Source organism: Spea bombifrons, chromosome 2 (genome assembly GCF_027358695.1).
Source record: "Spea bombifrons isolate aSpeBom1 chromosome 2, aSpeBom1.2.pri, whole genome shotgun sequence".
NCBI classification, from domain to species: domain Eukaryota; kingdom Metazoa; phylum Chordata; class Amphibia; order Anura; family Pelobatidae; genus Spea; species Spea bombifrons.
Genome location: NC_071088.1, coordinates 132,645,884 through 132,663,756, shown reverse-complemented (window position 1 = coordinate 132,663,756; position 17,873 = coordinate 132,645,884). Strand labels below are relative to the sequence as shown.

The 17,873-nt window shown below is 38.5% G+C and overlaps 1 protein-coding gene across 1 annotated transcript in view; it reads left to right on the top strand.

Annotated features, from left to right (window-relative positions):
• Positions 1-17,873, top strand: part of FAT3 (FAT atypical cadherin 3) — a 259,360-nt gene that overhangs the window by 201,493 nt on the left and 39,994 nt on the right. The window contains exons 13-16 of the mRNA XM_053456544.1: positions 3,907-7,980; positions 15,146-15,342; positions 15,980-16,133; positions 16,770-17,003. Coding sequence (XP_053312519.1) covers positions 3,907-7,980; positions 15,146-15,342; positions 15,980-16,133; positions 16,770-17,003 — 4,659 coding nt within the window. The remainder of the gene's footprint in view (positions 1-3,906; positions 7,981-15,145; positions 15,343-15,979; positions 16,134-16,769; positions 17,004-17,873) is intronic.

Here is a 17,873-nt window from a genome sequence, read left to right as displayed (position 1 = left end):
AAAAAATCTGTTTTAAGAAAGGAGAGGGTGTTCAAGAAGAAGATACAGAAACAATACAGAGAAAGAATCAGAGTATCATAGACTTTCTGGTTAAAAAAAACACCCATATTGAAGCAAATTGTCTATTTGAATAACAATGTCTTAGAAAAAGGGGTTTCGGGTCCGGCATACATAGGGTTAACCTTAAGGAGGATACATTTACCCTCATTATTCTAATTACTGTAATGGGCATTATGTATTCAAATTATACAAATTTGGTAGTTCTTACTAATTAATATCGTCAACATTAATTGCTTGTCTAAATGAGGTTACTGGTAACAAACTAACTAGTTTGCATTATATTTTAATTATTGTTAAAATACATCAAGGGGAATTATAACGATACAGAAAGCGTGAATTATTAACCATTTAAGAATGGAATAAGTGTCATATAATGATGAAATGGAAACAAGCAACTTCCGTGGATAGCATGGGGATGAATACCTTCTTCCGGACACAGAAGGGCAAAAAGGCTTTGTACTCCATGTTTATATGTATCATGGTAGACAGATTTTTTGAGGAACAACCCTTGTAAACATGGAACCTGAGGAGCAGTAGGTAATATGATTGGTAGTAGAAGAAAGGACCATCCAAGACACCCCCAGACATAAAGATTAAGGTGACGAAGAGGCACACTTTTCTTTTAGATTGAGGCATGGCTAGGAATTGGCCTTTATTGAGAATTTTCTGTGACCTATTGACATTCAAGTAAATACGTAGATCATTTAGAAGAAGAAGAATGTATGTATCTATGATAGGTGTTTCTATACACGTTGTTGTGCTTTTTAGGGCTCTAGAACTCTAGGGCTCTGATACCCTCATACCCAGCAAACATTCCTAGAAAAGAGGAATATAATGGATGGAATTTTGGTCCCAAAGAGGTTCTGTCCCTCTGAAACAAGGGGACCTAGGACGTTATGCCACCTCACTGGATATTTTGTGGGACATGGGCACAAACATGGAGGGGCATACAATAAATATTATTGAGTGATGTGTCAAAAAACAGAACAAGAACAGATCTTACCCCCATCTTACCCCATAGTTGTGTAAGTGACCCCAGGCTTGCGGGCGTAGTTCGATTTAATAAAGCCTCTGATGCCACAACGTACCTTTCTGTACACGTTCCACTTGTTCCCCGTATGGTCTTAGTGCCTGGTTATTGTGTCTGATGGGATTCACCCTGGAATACAGTCCCCCACTAATATTTGGGGATTTTCATTTCCCCCTCACATCCATGTCCGAAATATTCTTGAAACTTAAAACCTTAAAGATTTCAATAACTTTAGGTGACACTGCAGAGTATTGTGTGCTGTTCTTTTAAGTACCATTTCATGTTAAATAAACTGCAAAATACTTAAAATGAGCTTCTTTAATTAAGTACTGAGGCTTTTGCTTAACTAATAGCTAAGGTTTTAATTAACTTAATGTTAAATGCTTTCAAATACCCAACTGTGTTAAGATTAACTTTTAATTAACAGGTACTTATTGGAGCTTTTTTAAACACATTGAGGAGTAGTTAACATGCAACCGATTTTATTAAAAGTATCCTGTGAGATCCAATAAAATCGATTAAAAACATTGATGAAATGTAAAAAAAATGGATGATTTCAACAGAAATTGATATTTGTCTGTCTTTCAATTCTAGAACTTTTATTAGCGTAAAAAGAACCTACATCCCCAAAACGTTGGTTCGTTTTGTAAGCTGTTATCTATCTCCATCTATTCTACATGTTGTCAAAAATGTGTTGAATTCAGCAACTAAGTTCATAATGATCTTGCCCAGAATGAGTACAATTTGAGAGCTCGATCTCGCTGAATTAGCTAACATGACTACCACATAAATTGAATCTTTGAATCAACGGCCTGATGTTTAGAGCCATAAAGATACAAGAAGATGGAGCATTGGTCAAAGTTGAGTTTTTGGGAAGATTTCAAGGAAGGGATTCTTTACAGTAAGGGAAATAAAGGTATATCATTCACTGCCAAGAGAGGTGGTTCTATCAGATACAATAGATGCCCAATTTTTTTATAGAAAAGCGGAACATACAGGGCTATATATGATTGAATAGACCTTAACATTTGGCCCAATCAGAAATCTGGAGTTTGGAGGTACAAAGGAATTTGTTTCCCCTAAAAAATAGCGTAATTAGGTTTTTTGCCCTTCTTTTGGATCAAAAGCAGGAAGGATAGGTAGAAGAGTTGAACTTAGTTCTGTTTTCAACCTTTGTTACTTTGTTACTAAAACACATTGGGGTGTATTCACCAGCACAATCATTTCTACATGAGTTTGTAAGGAAAGCTCCTATCTCCCCTCACCCATACATTATGAGGGGCCAGCTCTTGTGAACTTCTCCTGCAAGAAAAGCCAAGTTGGCCCTGTATAATACACAGTTCAGCCCTTGCAGAGGATAAGTAGGGTTGGCCCTATATAACCCATAGTAATGTCGGTAAGATAAAGATGAATGGACGCCATAGTTTCCTTTGTGATGAGAGCTGATCTTGAACCTCCATTCGTGCTCGAGAAAGTCCGCTTACAACCGAACATGGACATCTCCATGGACTTCTCCATCTCTAGCAAACAAACAAAAAGCTGCAGTTTGAAGTGTGACCAAAAATGTCTTTTAGGTCTCTAACAACATATGGCGCAAGCATTCTTTCACATAAGCTATGGATCCTTTTTGTCCATTTACTACTCTTTTAAGTGAAATAATAAAAAATAATTCTATGCAAAAAATTTGATGCATTTTATCAGAATCTGAGTTCGAAGCTCACGCTGAGATGTGATTGCCGTATCTACTAGTTGCCATTCTCCTGGGTTCTATTTTTACGTCCCAAGTAATTCTGAATTCTGCTAATTTATTTTTCTTCATCCTTGTGCTTGGCAGCTGTTCCACAAATTTGTTATGCTCCAAGGAAAGCTGTACTGCCTCACACTTCATCTCCGTCCTTTCACACACTATATCGGAGTATTATATATTATTTTTCTAATGCACTTCACCATTGGTTTATATTTATATCTATAATCTATTTCAAATTCAGATCTGTCTAGCCATTTTCAAGTATTTTAACCAAAAATGCAGTATTTATTGGTATCTGTACTTATTTTAGACTTGAATAAACACAAACTATACCAAAACACTAATAATAAAAATATTTTTAACTTAACGTTTTAATAAAATAACACGATAAATGAATGCTTACAAAAGTCCCTTTTCTAAAGGCGTTTTTTTAATTCCGTTCCGTATTTATCCATTTCTATATTACTATAGCTTTTACATCCAGCCCTAAAATAATTTGCTATGAAACGTGAGCCGTCGTAGTTCACTAAGCAAATCATCTGATTTAAACGACATAGAGCAGCCTGCAATTAATCTTATTACAGAATTACTTTGCATGAGAAAAAAATAATAATAATAATAATAAAATATATATATATATATATATATATATATATATATATATATATATATATATATATAGCAACAGGCATTATCTATAGCTGATTTTGGTGACAGCCTGTGGCAGAGCCAGCAACACCTGATTAGTTGACTGTGCTGAAGTTCTCTCCCTTCTCCTCCGCACTTAAAAAAAGGCTCCCTGGACCAATCAACAACAGTCAGCGACTTTACAATAGGAGAGAGTTAACTTAATAAGGAAGAATAATCCATATAGTTTCTAAGAACAGGGAGAGATACCCTAACCTATGCTATACATATAGGGTGTATATTTGTGCTTACTTTAATTGGAGAATAGTATTATATAGGTTTACTTCTCGTATGAAACAGATGTGATCTGCATTCATTTTGCCTGTTATGATTGTTATGCACAATGCTAATTGGGCTCTTTTTCGTTTTTTTTTGTTTTTAGGAAACAATGGAAATACATTTAAAATCGAGCCTGTTTTAGGCATTATCACAGTTGCTAAAGAACCAGAAATGATGTCTATGGGCCAGTTTGTCCTGTCGGTAAAAGTAACGGATCGAGGTAGCCCACCGCTTTCCGCCGCTGCTATAGTAAGAATCTCCTTATCCATGTCAGATAATTCACGGCCCAAATTCATGCAGAATGAATACCAAGCTGAAATTCCTGAAAATGTGGATTTGGGAACATCAATCATCCAGATTTCTGCTATCAGTCAATCTACACTGGTTTATGAAATTAGACTTGGGAACGCGGAAGGCACCTTCACAATAAACCCATACTCTGGAGTCATAACTACCCAAAAGTCTCTTGACTATGAGCAAACATTGTCTTATCAGCTGGTCGTCCAAGCAACCAATATGGCTGGCATGGCTTCCAACACTACCGTCAACATTCAGCTTCTCGATGAAAATGATAACCCTCCTGTTTTTCTTAGCTCACAGTATGCGGGCAGCATCAGCGAAGCTGCTCCGATTAACAGCATTGTGCGAAATTCAGAGAAGAATCCATTAGTAATAAGAGCAAACGATGCCGACAGCAACCAGAATGCGTTGCTTGTCTATCAGATTGTTGAATCAACGGCTAAAAAGTATTTTACCGTGGATTCCAGCACAGGAGCTATCAGAACTATTGCATATTTGGACCATGAAACAATAGCTTTTTTCCATTTCCATGTACACGTAAGAGACAGCGGAAGTCCACAGCTTACTGCAGAAAATCCAGTTGAAGTCACTATCGAAGTAACGGACGTGAACGATAACCCACCAGTTTTTACAGAAGCTGTATTTGAAACAACGTTGCTGTTGCCAACTTACGTCGGGGTCGAGGTTCTTCAGGTCAGTGCGAGAGACCCAGATTCAGCAGTACCACCAGAGCTAACATATACTTTGACAGAGGGCAACATGAACCATTTTTCTATTGATTCCAACAGTGGGGTTCTTACGGTGAAAAATAGCAGTTTATCTAAAGATCACTACATGCTGATGGTCAAAGTGTCCGATGGGAAATTTTATAGCACTGCTATTGTGACGATACTGGTCAAAGAAGCAATGGACAGTGGACTTTATTTCACCCAAGACTTTTATTCAGCATCAATACCAGAAAACACCACCAACATCACCAAAATTGCCGTTGTAAATGCTATAGGCCATCATCTGAATGAGCCTTTAAAATACACCATACTAAACCCTGGAAATAAATTTAAGATCAAGACCACTTCTGGAGTTATTCAAACTACTGGGGTCTCTTTTGACAGAGAAGAAAGAGAGGTGTATGAGTTGGTGGTTGAGGCTAGTAGGGAGCTCGATCACCTTCGAGTGGCACGCGTGGTGGTGAAGGTCAACATCGAGGATATTAATGACAACGTGCCTGTTTTCGTCGGACTCCCGTATTACGCTGCTGTTCAAGTTGACGCTGAACCAGGGACTCTCATTTATAAAGTGACTGCTATAGATAAGGACAAGGGTAAAAATGGCGAGCTGACATTTTTTCTTGAAAACGACCACAGCCATTTTGAAATAGACGAGCACAACGGAAGCGTGACATTAAGAACACCTTTTGATTCAGATCTTTCCAACATTGAATATGTGCTACTCATACACGCGAAAGACCGTGGCGATCCTCGACTGTCTGCTTCCGTGGAACTTCCTGTTACTATTGTCAACAAAGCAATGCCCATCTTTGATAAGGCCTTCTACACGGCATCGGTAAACGAGGACGTAGAAATGCACACCCCAATTTTAAGTATTAATGCCACGAGCCCAGAAGGCCAGGATATTATCTACACGATAGTGGATGGAGATCCTTATAACCAGTTTAACATTGACTTCAATACAGGAGTAATAACTGTGGTAAGTCCTCTGGATTTTGAAATCAACCCTTCTTTCAAGTTGACTGTAAGAGCTAGTGATTCCCTTACAAGCGCTCGAGCGGAAGTCATTGTCGATTTAAGTGTGAACGATGTTAATGATAACCCACCCATTTTTGAGTTCTCTTCCTACAATGCAACGCTTTCTGAAAGTTCACTGATTGGGACCCCGGTCTTGCAAGTTGTTGCCACCGATGCTGATTCCGAAAACAACAGAGTTATACGGTATCAAATCGTCCAAGATATTTTTAACAACACTGATTCGTTTCATATAGACAGCACAAGTGGCCTGATCCTAACCGCTCGCTTGTTGGACCATGAAGTGTCCCAGCAGAGCAGCTTAAAAATCAGAGCGACCGATAACGGATTCCCAGCTCTGAGTAGTGAGGTTCTGGTAACTATCTACATTACAGACCTAAATGACAACCCACCTATTTTTAATCAGTTGATTTATGAATCTTATGTTAGTGAACTTGCTCCAAGGGGACATTTTGTGACCTGTGTCCAAGCATCGGATGCAGACAGCACTGACATTGACAGATTGGAATACAGCATCCTATCCGGAAATGATCGGGTAACCTTTATCATGGACAGTAAGAGTGGCGTCATTACGCTTTCTAACCATCGTAAACAGCGAATGGAACCAATGCACAGCTTAAACATCTCTGTCTCCGACGGGCTTTTCACAAGCACAGCTCAGGTCCACATAAAGATTCTAGGAGCTAACCTTTTCAGCCCGGTTTTTGCTCAGAGTGTTTATGTGGCAGAAGTCAGGGAAAACTCTGCTATTGGAACAAAAGTCATATACCTGAAGGCAACTGATGGAGATTCTGGCATTTATGGACAAGTTACCTATACCATCATAAATGACTTGGCCAAAAATCGATTTTTTATTGACTCCTTGGGTCAGATAGTGACAACAGAAAAGCTTGACCGGGAAAATCCACTGGAACAGGACATCAACATATTCCTGAGAGCTCTCGATGGAGGAGGAAGAGCTGCCTTTTGTACGGTTCAAGTCATAGTGGTGGATGAAAACGACAACTCACCACAGTTCAAGGCAACAGAATATCGAGCAACTGTTAAAGCCGACGTGGAGAAAGGTCATCTGGTGACACAGGTCCAAGCTTTTGATGCAGACGATGGTGCGAATGCTCGTATTACTTATTCGCTTTACAGCGAGGCTTCTGTGTCAGTTGCCGATCTCCTGGAAATTGATCCTGACAACGGCTGGATGGTTACAAAGGGCAATTTTAACCAGTTAAAAAACACAGTGCTTTCCTTCTTCGTTAAAGCAGTAGATGGTGGCATCCCAATGAAACACTCTCTCATTCCTGTCTACATCCACGTGGTACCTTCAGAAACCATCGTGCCTACCTTTTCCCAACCTCAGTACTCATTCACAGTGCCAGAGGACTCTGTCATAGGAACAACAATAGGCTCTTTTCATATTACACCGATTCAACTTTCCATTTTCAGCACTGTCAATGGTGACTTGCCAGAAAACAACAAAGACAACATTTTTACCATTGATAAAGACACTGGAGTGTTAAAACTAGACAAAAAAGTTGACCATGAAGTAACTCCAGTATTTCATTTCAAAGTGGCAGCAACAGTACCTCTAGACAATATCGATGTCTTAGTTACAGTTGATGTAGAGGTAAAGGTTTTGGATCTGAACGATAACAAACCTGTTTTCATCTCTGCACACTACGAGGCAGTGGTAATGGAAGGCATGCCAACAGGAGCCAGCGTTATCCAGGTTAAAGCGGTAGATGCAGACTGGGGTGCTAACGGCCAGGTTACATACAGTCTTGTTCAAGATAGGGAGGAAGACCAACTCTTCGAAACATTCACAATTGACACAAATACCGGTTGGATAAGCACGCTGAAAGAGCTGGACCACGAGAAGCATCCTACGTACACCTTTACAGTGGTAGCAGCAGACCTTGGAGAGACGTTGTCCTTTTCTACCACAACGGTGGTCTCTGTCATGGTCACAGATGTAAATGACAATGGGCCCGTCTTTGAACATGATGTTTACAAGGGATCTGTGAAAGAGAGTGATACCCCTGGAGAAGTTGTGGCGGTACTCAGTACGTGGGATGAAGACACATCAGAAGAGAATCGGCAAGTGAGCTACCATATTACCGGTAAGTAAACTGTTTTAATTAACACAAATTCATACGCATGAATTGTGTCTTATACAGAAACATAGAATTTGACGTCAAATCAGACCCATTCAGCCCATCTAGTCTGCCTGTTTTTTTCTGCTGTAAAGACTCAAATCTTGATCAGTCGTTGGTCTTCAGGAGCCGTATGCGTTTCACATGAGTGTTTAAATTACCGTACTGTATTATGGAGCACCTTCTGTCTAGGGGCTCTGCTTCACCTTTAAGGCAATGTATATCTTGTCCAGAGAGTTCCTCAAGAACTGTGACTAAGAATCTGTGGGATTTGAGTGGTGATCGGTGTTATAGAGGTTGTTTACTGGTATAATCTGTATTGTTAGAGACACGTGGAGTTATAAAACAAACATTTGAGTTAGCGCTATAGAAAAAAAATATTACTGCATATTAGTGCTACCTTTGGGGTCCAATATCTTGGTCCAATGTACTAGACAAATAAACCCGGCTCATTATCATACTGCTTTGTGATAAAAGAATAGAATGACTCCGTCTTAATCACTCAGTTACTCAAGGAATTCTAAAGCAGGACATCATTAGCTTTGCAAATAAAGCATCAGCTCAGTTTAAGCAGGGAAAGTCACCCAAAATATCGCATCAATGCTCACAATGGCTGCCTTCAGATAAGCGGTGATGATTGTGAGCTGCAGAATTCATACAAAAAAAATGACAAATATGGATCTACATCAGCCTAATTTTGCCCGTAAGGCTTAAATAGTCATGGAATTAAATATACGATGCCAGTAACAAACCATTCAGGGGATTCAAAGGAATATATAAACATATGAGAATATGTAAATATATTGTAATCGTGCTGTCAGCTGGGTGAGCTGGAATGGGAATCTGGCATCTGTGCCTAAAGGAATATAACATTTAAAGTTGTGAAACATAATCTGATTTGCGTTGCCTGGTCTACTGGTGAAGAAAATTCACCGTGCGCATGTTAATGGAACCATTCCACTCCTGACAGCAAATCTTACGCTATGTTATGTTAGATATGAGTTACATCCAGTTACTTCCAGCTCCATTGTTAAAGTACAACTTTAAGCCTATTCAGGGCCACCTTGGGACAAAAGAGGTGGCTGTCCTGGTGGGGTTAACATTAGAGGTCAGCGGTTGTCCTTCATGCCCCTCAACAGCTGCCATCATCTTCTCCACTTAAGCACATGACCTGCTGGTGAAGAACGATGGGATATGATGAGACATCCCGTTGCTCTGCAGCAGGTGGCTGCAGATCACCAAGGAGGACGCTCTAGTGGAGAGTTGCACAGAATGCCACCTTCACTCACACTCACGCTCAGGTACCTTCCAGGGAGCAGTGTGAGGAAGCTTGTTCTGGGCTGCATTATCTATTTATTTATCAGGGAATTACAAATCACAGATCCACATATCATCTGACATTCCATAGGTACTTCTGAAGACAGAGATCGTAATATCATATCTATAGAGTAGGGCCCCAAGAGAAGATCTGGGCTATTGAGGCACAGGGTGCTGATTCAATGTCCTTCAACTGTATTGGGAATGATGTTTCTAATGCTGCATTTAGTTACTAAAGTGTTAAATGTAACCCTCTTTAATGTGTTATTCATTCCCAAATATCGATATATAATATAGGACACCATTTATCTTTTCTGTTCCATTTAGAAAAATATATATTTTTCCAGAGTTTGGAGACACATTAAGTGTTTGACATTCGGGCCGCAGTAATGATAGTTAATTAATTTGTGCCTCATAAAGTTTGTCCTTCCTACAACATAATGGCTGAATCTCTCATAATTCCTGCTATGAATATAGCTTCTTAATTAATACACTCAACATTTTATAGTTAAACCTACATCTGAGATTTAAAAAAAAACGACACAAAAATGTGTCTATATATAATTATCAAAACAAGAAAAAGTATACAACCAAGTCCTTAGAACATTTAAATTACAGATGTATTATGTTTATTACTTATAAGACCAGACACAGACAGGCCAGATGTCTTCATTGATATGTTGATGGTCCACAACCTACTGGGTATGTATATACGATATCTAAGGCAGGCTAAGTGCCTTATTATCCAACTGGAATGTTAGGGGATAGTAAGTAGACCTGCCTTCCGTGGTTGATCATGACCACCTGCCCTGAGTTTGGATGCCTTTTATGTTGGATTGGAGCCACCTGCACTGAGTTTGGATGGCTTTCATGGTGGATCAGGGCCACCTGCACTGAGTTTTGATGGCTTCCATGATGGATCAGGGCCACCTGCACTGAGCTTGGTGGTTTCCATGGTGGATCTGACCAACCTGCACTGAGGTTGGAGTCTTGGAGGACATCAATGAATGAAGTTTTGTTGATACCTCAGGCTCCAATAAAAATATCATCGGCAGAGCTTTGCATTGACAATATTGGCAGGTGAACTACCTTCACAACGTGCAGAATAGTTAGGTATCTAGTTACCTAACCACAAACAAACCTCATTCTACAATGAACTTTACAGTAGCCTGTACAGACCCCAGTTCTATAAACGCAGCAGCACATCACACATAAAACTGAATGTCTTGGGGACCAGTTTAACCCATGAGATAAAGTCAAGTACAGTAAGTGATCAAGTGATCAGTCAGAGGTGGGCGTCCAGCTGTCATTTGTGAATACGTAAAGTAAATCCTTAGGTGTCTTTGTGACACACAAATCTTTATGGGAGTTATAGTGTTGACCTCATTTGGTCTAACCACTCTCTCGGGTTTATTCACTTAAGCTCATTGGCAGGAGCGCTTCCAGGAGTGTTGATTTTTTTCTAATTTTAGATTTAACTTTTATCAGATATTAATTCTGAATATATTAGCAATGGGCAAATATTCTCCCAAATATTTGTTTTTTTTTAATCACCTATTTCTGTGATACAATTGGAAAACATTATGACCTGTGATCATTGCTTGGTAGCCAATAGAGACTTTTAAAAATAAAAATAATAATGATCTGAATAAAAATAATGAAGTTATAGTAATCACTTCCCCAAATGTATGGTACTTAGCGCAATAATAATTCAGACAAGTTGTAAGAAAACAAAATGCCATCATAGTTTAGGTTTACTAAAACTGTTACTAATTATAAGCATAATGAAATCCCCTTGATTTGTTTTAATGGTGATTACAGAGGTAAATGCCTTTGTGTCTTCTGAATACCTGTATGAATTATTTGCACAGTACGGATCCAAGCCCCCGACTTTCTCAGCACATGATTTGGCATAAAAAAAAAAAATAAGACCGTAGGATATTCAATCAGCACCGCTGTTAAAATGCTTCCAGACTTGCCTTCAACAATTTTAACTCCCTAGCAGCATCAACCCCCAACAGATCCTAATTGGATTTTTACTTTACCCCCCTTTACGTTGACAATACATTGCAGCCGACTTGAGGATCGTACTTGAGGCTAATGAAGTATTGTTAATCTTCCTTCTTTCGACTGAGCACTTAGTAGACATTCTCTGGAGAGAATGATAGCGTATTTCGCATTTATCATTATTTTTTTCTACCCAGAAATCAACTCAAGCAAATAAAACAGGAATCCCAGTCTGCTTCCCTGACACTAAATTATATTAGGTTGGTTTGAACCAAAAACTTTATTTTTAAGAGACCTGTTTGTATAACATGTCCCCCTAGACACACAATCGGTGCTGTCTTTGTTCCCTACTTGCAAAGCAGCCAAGTTTGCAAAAATAACTTTTAAAGGATCCCTCTACTGATTTTCTAAAACCGATGTAAGCTACGTACATGGCTACATTGCTTTATTTGTTCTTGAACCCAGAACTTAAAGAACATGGATGATTTAAGGACACGCTGGATTCGTCTATTGAATTTGTGATGTTAGGATGAGGTTTGTTCTGTTTTTACTAAAAATTAAAAATATAATGAAATATAATGAAATATTAATATAATTAAATATAAAATGAAAAATGTTCCCCATATCAAATAATGCCAACTCCAATTGGAACTATGAAAAAAACACGTTTCTTTTCCATCACATGCATTGTGGTGTGTACATCATGTGATCACATCACGTGATTGCTTGTGGTGTTACCCTAGCTAGGAACTCTCTGGGTTTGACCTGGAATCTCCGGGTGAAGCATTGCTTCCCTGAGTCTCCCGGTCACTCTCTTCTTTGTCCAGGAGAGGGGCGTGGCATGTAGCTCCTCCCATTTCCATCCCAGTGAATGCCATATGGGGCTAGCCTCACCCTCATTGAGACAAGCTCCCCCACCTTTGCAGGGTTTCCTCCATCCTCCATAGGTGCCTTTTATTCCTGAGAGAGTGGCTGCGGAATGGGGCAAAATTACAAGGTTTTCACTATAGTCCCAGCACATATTTTTTTTTCCTTGTTGCCCAACACTACAAATCATGCTTCACTAATCATTCAAAAATAAAATTTAAATATTCCACAAAAAATTAACATTGCCTGTAATTCATACCTTGATTTTGATTATGCTTAGGTAGAAGTATGAACATTTCTGTGAACTCTAGGACGTCTTACTTAAAATATATCAACCATTGATAAACATTAAAGCTCAAAAATGTAATAGACTAGCTGTTAATGATAACTTATTAGGCAATCTAATTCCTAATTAATGCTAAGTTAATTATCAGTCCGAGCTATAATTCTTGTTGCTTCAAAGCAGATGGATTCTTGATCTTTGTGGCTATATATTTATGGAGCAGCATGAATATATATATATATATATATATATATATATATATATATATGAAACATGCAGAACAAAAATCACATAAACGGTAACGACTCAAAAATATAAAGTGGTTATTTCATAGTTCACTGACAACAAAACCATTCCTGAAATATATATATATATATATTTTTTTTAAAAATATATATTTTATTTTGTAGAATTTATTTGAAGTGCCCTTTCCTATGAAATCTGGTTTATAATATATTAAATAAATATTAAAATAAAATTATGGTACAATAAATAATATTAAAAGAGAGAAAATGGTAAAATAAAAAAATAAATGAAAAAATCTCTTAGGAGACATCTCTTGAAATTTTATTGTTCCCTTGTAAACCAGGCGGCGTCCAATGCCAATAGGCAGATGCCTAGTTTTCTTATAAGGTAAGGTTGGAATTAATGTAAGTTGTAACCTGTATTCTCCGCCATGATATATTGCGCAACATTTCTTAGTAGCTGAAAATATATACAGGGCTATGAAATATATAACCAATAATCCTAATAATATTTTCATATTAATATTAATTCATTTTCGTACGCTTTCCTATAAAGAGTGTTCCTTTAGTATCATTATACTGTATCTTATCCATTTCTCCTTTATTAGCCAATATACACAGCCAAAGTTGTCATCCGTTAACGAATGAGTTAAAATTATTCATTTTCTGAAATACAAAGCACAGGACTGCATATATCCACACTTTCTGCGCCATTCATTCAATGAATCTGCCGTCTTTTTATCAGACCATGCTGTGCTCAAGCACGCAAGTTCAAAGAAGGAAGCCCAGACAAAGTATTTTAATAGTGACGCGCCTTTTGTGTCCATGGCTGCGCGCCCCTGCCAAGAATTTAAAAAAAAACGGTGTTGGAAACTTTTCAAGGTTCAGATTTTGTGCAGAAAATGCATGTTGTGTCCCATTTTTTTTTTGTTATGTAGACTTACACATAATTGGTCCCTACCAAGACTTTCATGTTGTCTATGAACGACTCTTGCCCGGAGCCAATAAGCTTGTCCAGCCGTACAATAAATGTATACATCTAGAACCGAAATGCGTTTCCAAAGGGATGTTTTTCATGTTTTTTACACTGCATCAGTCATCCAAATCTTTTTTTTTTTCTCTACACCCCGTTGCCTTTTCACATTGTCAAGGGAGAAAACTCCTTCATCAAGTTTATGATTTTTTCCCCGTATCCGAAAGACAAGGGTACTCGCTGTGCCAGGGAACTCAAAAACATGTCCCTTTTTCCAAGGAGGATTTAGCGGCGTGCGGTTTAATGATGTGGAAAAGCGCTATTGCCAGTTTCAATGTCAGTGTTCCAGCTTAATAAAAGGTTGTTCTGCTTCATATAGTCCACTGCTTAGCAGACTCCGGTCTGATAAATTCCACCTAATTACAATTCTTATCTTTAAACTGCTCCTCAAATGACCCCTCGTTAAGGCCATTTAAGGCTGGTATGTTATTCTATCTCTTTTGTCAATTTATTTTTTTCTTTCTTTAAAAAACAATTATTGGAGCCTCGTGGATGCATTAAAATAAATAAATAATTGCTTAATTCCAACTAAACTTCTATGTATATGCCATATTTACTTAGACTTATCCTTAGTTATATTTAGGTGTATCAAAAATTATTCATAAATAATGTTAGTAGCAGGATAGGAAGAATCTGCTTTATCTTTTTTTGTGGGTAAGGGTAGTAAATGTGGTCTTTGTGACATTGGCTGTCCCCACCACACACCTCAACCTCTTTTCCAGTGGGCTAATTGATCATTTAAATCGGGAACTTAAGGGTACTTAGCACCAACTTGGACCTTGTGAGGGTCTCCTTAAAGTTTCTTCATCTAGTTTTGCATGTTGTGTTTGAAACCACCATGTGCTGGGACAATACGAGGTGGTGAGATAGTAGTCTCCTTCATGGAAATAATGTGTTAGACCGTCATAAGAAAATCTCTGTAGTCCTCCACAAGGATACAACCCAATTGGATGTGCAAACCTCAACCATGGAAACACTATGAGTCTGTACATACAGTTACACTTATACGCACTGGTTTTTGGCTTCCTGAATGACCCTTAAAAGCTCTGTTCATTAAACATTGATTTGGTGATCTAATATAAGGGTTCCCAATCTCTTGAAAATTAAGACCTGCTTAGCATTTGAAGCTAATTGGTGGTCTTCTCAAGAACTAACATGAATTACCCTGAGCCTCCCTGGAAGTCCTTGGGCCAGTCATTGGGCCAGGGCAGTACATTGAAGATAAGTAATGTTAAAACTATTGCATTCTATTAACTCAATGTTACAATCTCTAGGCTGGACATAATCTCAGTATGGAAGGCCCATCTAGCGTTTTTCCCTTTTACTCATGGTGTATCCTACTTATCACCTATACATTGGTTATTTATGCTACGATTTTAGGAGGCAATCGAAAAGGAAAGTTTGCTCTGGGGATGATACAGAATGAATGGAAAGTATATGTTAAAAGGCCACTGGACCGTGAAGAACAAGATATGTACTATCTCGACATCACAGCAACGGACGGCCTTTTTGTGTCTCAAACTCTGGTTGAAGTATCGGTCATCGATGTTAATGACAACACTCCTGTTTGTGATAAGGTTTGTCTTGCCTTTTGTGTTTCATTTCAATTATTTATTTCTTATTCTGAATATAAGACTTGTGCAAATGGACCAAAAACAATTCAGACAAATTTTCCACCTTGTTTTTGGTCCATTTGGACAACAAATTTAGTTTCCTGTCCTCTTGGTTTGGATGAAATTTAAAGGGCTTGTAATTGGCACTCACCCTCATTCACACTCTCATTCACTCTCTCACACTTGCATTCACTCTGTCTGATGTTTTCTCTCAATGTCTCCCTACCTTCTCAACTGACCCTTCTGTTTCCTTTTCCGCAGCTCTGCTTCTTCTCTTGCCTCTTGTTCTTTTTTCTTGTGTCTTCTGTCTTGCTTCTTTGTCCTCTTCTTCCCGGTATCAGCTTACCATGTCTTCTAGTGCTCTTCCGGAAAGCGGCGGGATCCTCCAGGCACACACTCTCCCCCAATTGGAGGAATGGAGGAGAGGCAGCCCTGGTGGCTCTGCCCTTTTGTGGAAGTATTCCAAGAGGCCAAAATAATGAAGCCGGATTTGTGTAGAAGGGATGCTAAATGATTACAAGCTATCTTTCAACGTGAAATGTAGGTGATTTAGGCCTAGATTGATCATCTAACTGTCATCTACCTTATTTTCTGATTATAGGCCATTAATATAGCATCATTCCCAGAAGACATTCCTTCCAATAAAATGCTTCTTAGGATCAGTGCCACAGACGCCGATATTGGGACCAACGCTGAGATCCGTTTCTCTCTCCATGGACCTGGCTCGGATAACTTTAATTTAGATCCTGAAAGCGGTACGTTGATGCTAGATTTCACATGAAGTCAACATGCTTCTTCACATGCTTGTCAGGGCAGGACCTGATTTTTGGTCACAGAGGCTCATACGTCAAAGGTGTTTGATACACCAGCTACAACATTCCACTTTACTTACTTAAGTGTAGCATTCATATTATATACTATATACATATTATTATTTGAATGGATGTATTACTATTACACTCAATGTGGTGGATATATATCTGTACCTTTGCTATATTCATTTATGAGCTTCAGATGATGTATAAATAAACCCATGAAGCTCTATGGAAATTGATGAAGCTACATAAATTAATCAATGATAATAAACGATAATATAATAGCAAAATATAACAAAGAAAATAAAAATCAGAAAAAAAAATTAAATGATATATAGTGCAAATTTCAAAATGTTTTAATGGTAAAACATGCACTTCTGGCTCAGAAGCATAATGCCAGCGTTTTTTTTTTTTTCCTATTATAAACACTTGCTTTGTGTGAACATAATAGATTAAATTGTGTCTTGTTGTGTATTTTGCTGGAGCAAGCGCCCAAGAGGAAACATGACATATGCCGCAGCTTGAGCTGTCATTATGCGCCTGCAAATAATTCCCTTTGTTTCCAATCAATTGCAGGTGAGCTGAAAACACTGTCCCTTCTAGACAGAGAAAAAATCCCAGTGTACAACCTAATTGCTCGCGCCACAGATGGAGGCGGAAGATTTTGTCAGTCCGAAATCCGTTTAATACTTGAAGATGTTAATGATAACCCTCCGGCGTTCTCATCAGATCATTACATTGCTAGCGTTTATGAGAACACAGTCACCAAAGCGTTGTTAACCAGAGTTCAAGCCAACGACCCTGATGTCGGTGAGTACGGCAAAGAACCAAGAGTGACCGGTCATTAATGATGCTGTTCCTTCTATTCTGCTGAATTTACTGCTTTCCTAATAAATACAGCATTAGAAACATTATTGCTTGTACTGCTGAACACGCAACCCCCCCCCTAAAAAATAATTATTTGCTCATGTAAAAGGTTGACATATTTTTTGGAACCACTCAATCAGGTGACACAAAAGTTGGTACTAATAGGTTGTTGCCATAGAACCAGAAAAAAAGGCTTCTTAAGCATTTTGTGAGATTCTTTGAGATGCTGACAACTCATGCATGGGATAGATGTTAGACTATGTTGACAAGGCCATGGTCCAAGAATAGTTAGACCATGGTGAGACTGTAGATGCGGGGATGAAAGGGGCTATAGTTAAGCTTTACCCACCTGGCTTCCTTACTACAAGTACAAACTGATATTAGTGAGAGGTATCAATTACAAACATAAAGCAGCAGCAAGATGGCAGCTCCAACCTACATCACAGAAGAACATAACGGGGTGGCATGTGGGGAATGTGTCTCTGGAACCATGTAAGATCAGAAATTACATTTTTGGTGTGTTTTTGCCTCCTTAAAGGTTTCCATTTTCATGTCATTTTTTGTAGGCCATGGTGACCTGATATTTATGCGAAATAGCAATAGAATTTCCCATTTTTCATTGGTTTCCAAAATGTTCTCCGAAGAGAAAACGCGTGTTCCGAGCTAATATTTTGCCAATGTATGTAGCCAGCACAGAGCTTAAAAGAAAGTGATAGAATTACGCAGTGTTAATAATTATACTAAAGCAAGTAGCAACCCTTATTTCAGCTTCTCCAGTGTGCTACTTGATGTGGCAGAGAAGTTATGCCCTAA